Source organism: Thermobia domestica, chromosome 5, assembly GCF_964235325.1.
Source record: "Thermobia domestica chromosome 5, izTheDome1.hap1.1, whole genome shotgun sequence".
Lineage (NCBI taxonomy): Eukaryota > Metazoa > Arthropoda > Insecta > Zygentoma > Lepismatidae > Thermobia > Thermobia domestica.
This window is the reverse complement of record NC_137458.1, coordinates 235,516,779-235,521,263: the sequence shown is the minus strand read 5'-3', so window position 1 is coordinate 235,521,263 and position 4,485 is coordinate 235,516,779. Positions and strand designations below refer to the sequence as shown.

Genomic DNA, 4,485 nt, shown 5'->3' with positions numbered 1-4,485 from the left:
CTTGAAGGACGAATGCTGGAAATTCAAATTAATGCTCCGACTAGTGACACAGATATTGTTGAGTGGGTTCAGGCCTCCTTTCAACAGATGTTGGATTACTTATTGGAAAATGTCGACGAATTATCGATGGTTGGATTGTCGATTTTATCCCACGATGAGAAGAACAAACCGTTTTATCTATCTTTCCGGCGTGCAAGTAATCTGACACTGGAGACTTTATGGGCATCCTTTGATCGCATTCTTCAAAGTAACGATAGTTTTCTCATGAACGAACCGTTCATTGTACATTTTCATCATGTGGATGTGCCCCGTGGATTTGGATTGGTGCGTCGAGGTCTTTTATCAAACGACGAATTATTAAAACGCAAGAAAGGCATTTTACGAGTAAAAAACACCGACAAGAAATGCTTGGCTTATGCAATTGTGATTGCTATTGGCCTAAAGAAATATAAAGATACAAATCAGAAACTGTACAATCAATATCGCAAACAGCGCAAGTTTGTTGTTATTCCAGACGTACTTGAACTTTTGTCTCGATCCTCAGTGAATTTAGATCATGGGGGATCCGTGGAAGAATTGCGACAATTGCAACGCTACTTGACAAATTATAAACTTACCGTGTACACCAGCTTTTCCGGAGAAGATATTCTGTATGAAGGACCGGGTGGCGAAGACAAGATTCCAATCAATTTAATGTGCATCAATTCTCATTATGACATCATCACATCATTAACGTCTGTTTTTTCTACCAGCTATTACTGTACTGCATGCCACAAAAAATATGATCATCGTAATGCACACGTCAAGAACTGTTCGGCCATGTGTGAGAAATGTTTGCAGAAACCGCCATGCAGTAAGACCAATACGGAGAAGCAGTGCCCAGAATGCAATCGTGAATTTTATGGTGAAACATGCTATACAAATCATCTGACTGTACCATACCATAAAGGCCAACCAATATGCAAGATGGTGAAACAGTGTGCCAAATGTCTACGCATTTATTCGTTTGTCCATACAGGGGAAAGAAAACATGATTGTACTGATTATTTTTGTAATGTGTGCCATAAACATGTTACGTCTACCCACCAATGCTACATGAAGCCTGATACGACTCAATTAAAACCTGGAGTTCCATCAGTGTTACATGCCAAGAAAGCTATGATTGTCTTCTATGATATCGAAGCCACACAGGATACTTTCTTCGATGAAGACACGTTCATTCATAAGCCCAATTTACTGGTGGCCCAACAAGTATGTTACAACTGTGTTCAAGATGAGGATATACATCATCCGTGTGAAGTTTGTGGACAGCGAGAACATATTTTTCAAGATGATCCGATCAATGCCTTTCTTGCGTATTTACGTCAACCACGACCCAGCATCAAACTTATTGTATCTTTGGCACATAACTGTAAGGGATATGATGGTCATTTTATTCTTAAATCTTTAGTGGAAGAACATGAATTGAAACCTACTTTGATCTTGAACGGAGCAAAAATTTTAAGCATGAAAGTGAATCACTTATCGTTTATTGACTCCTTAAATTTCATGCCAATGGCTTTAAGTAAATTATCCAAGGCATTTCATTTACCAGCGACCAAAGGATATTTTCCACACTTTTTTAATACTGCTGCAAATCAAGCGTATGTGGGAAAATTACCGGACATCCATTATTATGGTGCAGATGAAATGAAAGTGGATGAACGAGAAAAATTCATGACATGGTATAACGAACACCAGAACGATACGTTTATTTTCCAAGAAGAATTGGTAAACTATTGTGTCCAGGACGTCAACGTACTTCGAATGGCTTGTATATCTTTCATGACCACTTTTGAACAAGAAACTCACGTCAATCCTTTCCTGGAGGCTATCACTTTGGCGAGTGCGTGCAATTTAGTATTTCGACGAAATTTCTTAAAACCTAATACTATTAGCATTCTTCCTGCACGTGGATATCGTCACAGAAACAATCAGTCACGGATTGCTTTGCAGTGGCTTGCCTACATGGAGGAAAAAGAGGGCCATTCAATTCAACATGCTGCGAGAGGAAAAGAAGTTTATGTTGCTGGTTTTCATCTGGACGGCTACTACCAAGATCCCGACACTAAAGAGGAACACGTGTATGAGCATGCCGGCTGTTTTTATCATGGCTGTCCTCTATGTGTCCCTACAGGCCGTGATCAACCCATTTATGAGAACTCCGAAGAAACAATGAACTATCGCTACGAGAGAACACAGCGTAAAATGAAATTATTACGATCCATGGGATATAAAGTACATGAAATGTGGGAATGTGAATTTCGTCAAGTGTTAAAATCCAATCCAGCATTGGCCTCTTCTTTAAGCACACATCCTTATACTAATAAGACACCATTAAATCCAAGAGACAGCTTCTATGGTGGCCGTGTTAATGCCATTAAATTGTACCACGTCGCAAATGAAAATGAAGGCGAAGAAATAAAATTCTTGGATATCGTCTCCCTGTATCCTTATGTGAATAAATGTGGACGGTATCCAATAGGGCATCCACGAATATATCTACAGGGAGATCCAGAAATGCCCGACATTCAAGATGTCAACGGATTAGTCAAGTTGAAGATCTTGCCTAGCAGAAATGTGTTTCATCCAGTACTGCCATTTCGCTCAAATAAGAAGTTGTTGTTTCCACTTTGTGCTGCCTGTGCCACAGCATTAAATCAAGATTCTGAATGTACACATTCGGACAGTGAACGAAGTCTAACAGGAACGTGGGTGTCCTATGAAATTAAAAAAGCCATTGAACTTGGGTATCAAGTCATTGAAATTTACGAAATTTGGGATTACGACATCACCGTATATGATCCAGAAACCAAGACTGGCGGATTATTCAGCGAATACATTAACACATTTTTGAAATCTAAGCTGGAAGCTTCTGGTTGGCCTACCAATTGCGTCACCGAAGAAGAAAAGCAGCAGTATATTCAAGTGGTACAACAACGGGAAGGCATAACTTTAGATGCAGCAAATATAATGACAAATTCAGCACGTCGTAGTCTTGCAAAACTCTGTTTGAATGCCTTCTGGGGACGACTCGCTATAAGAGACAATTTCAGCCAAACGACCATCATTAACGACCCCAAAGAACTGTATCAGAAATTAACTGCTCCAGATATAAAAGTCAACCAAATTTTACCTGTTAACGATTCGATGTTATACCTTTATTGGCAGTATGAAGATGATGTTCCAGTACAAAATCACAATGCTAATGTTGTCCTTGGAGCATTTACAACGTGTCAAGCTCGTCTGGAACTCTATAAATATTTAGAACTGCTGCAAGAAAGAGTACTATATTTCGATACAGATTCCGTGATATTCACGCAGCGACCATCACAGCCCACAATAGAACCAGAAGTATTTCTTGGTTCAATGTCAAATGAACTTGAATCAATTGGACCAAAAGCATACATCAAAAAATTCGTGTCTGGTGGCCCAAAACAGTACGCCTTGGAAATCTACAACCCCGACACGAAATCAACCAGTTATGTATGCAAAATTCGTGGATTCACACTCAATTATACTGCAAGTCAAAAGTTAAATTTCAATAGTCTGGAGCAAATGATCATAAATCAATCGAGTGAAAAAATCTCCATTAGCACGCCGCACAAAATTTACAGAACCCACGATCATCATCTTGTCACAAAACCTGAAGAAAAGAAGTACAGTTTCAACTATAAAAAACGCCGATTAATACCAGACACATACGAGACATTGCCCTATGGGTATAAAAAAGCCAGAACAGAATAACAGCCATATTTTCCCCTAATCCCACCAACATCACCTCCCAAAGACGGGGCAAAGAATCAACGCAACACGGGACATGCTTCAACGAGGCCACAGCGGAAACAAAACTCAGATGACATCACCTTGCAGAAACCCGTGGAGAAAAAAAAAAGGAATTCAGGTACGTCACATTTGCGTTTCTTTTCTCACCTCACTCTCTCTTGATCAGTTAGTTCGATGTTAATAATCTGTTTTTCTTCTTTCACAGGAAACAAAATAAATATTACCATGTATATTCATATGTTTTATTTTCTCTTTACAGAATTTGTACCCGTCACGGACACGTCTTCCTTTGAAGAAAAAGAAATTCTGTATTCTCTTTCACATGCTAAAAATAAATGTACAAAAACATGATTCTGTGTTTTTTATTTCACATCCTAAAATCAAATTCTTTTTCCTGTACTGCGATTTCAATTTCTTTTTCTGAATCAGTTTACCGGTAAAATAAATCAATGTTTTACGAAAAAAAATCAAACTAAATTTTTGTTTCAGAAAATTTTTAGTGTACGAAAAAAAAAAACTGATTCAGAAAATTTTTGTGTACGAAAAAAAAAAATGTTTTCAGAAAAATTTTTTGTGTACGAAAACAAAATTCTGTTTCAGAATTTTTTTGTGTGTACAAAACAAAAACTGTTTCAGAAAAATTTTTATGTACAAACAAAA

General features: G+C 38.0%; 1 protein-coding gene across 1 annotated transcript; it reads left to right on the top strand.

The window, feature by feature from the left end:
* Positions 1-635: 635 nt before the first annotated feature.
* Positions 636-4,172, top strand: LOC145684803 (uncharacterized). Its single transcript, XM_081757172.1, has 2 exons — positions 636-3,943; positions 4,085-4,172. The coding sequence occupies exon 1, from the start codon at positions 694-696 to the stop codon at positions 3,784-3,786; it is 3,093 nt and encodes a 1,030-aa protein (XP_081613298.1). The 5' UTR covers positions 636-693; the 3' UTR covers positions 3,787-3,943; positions 4,085-4,172.
* The last annotated feature ends 313 nt before the right edge of the window (positions 4,173-4,485 follow it).

Excerpts from the sequence above, each read along its gene's own strand:
- LOC145684803 (XM_081757172.1), top strand. The coding sequence starts at position 694 with ATGTGCATCAATTCTCATTATGACATCATCACATCATTAACGTCTGTT.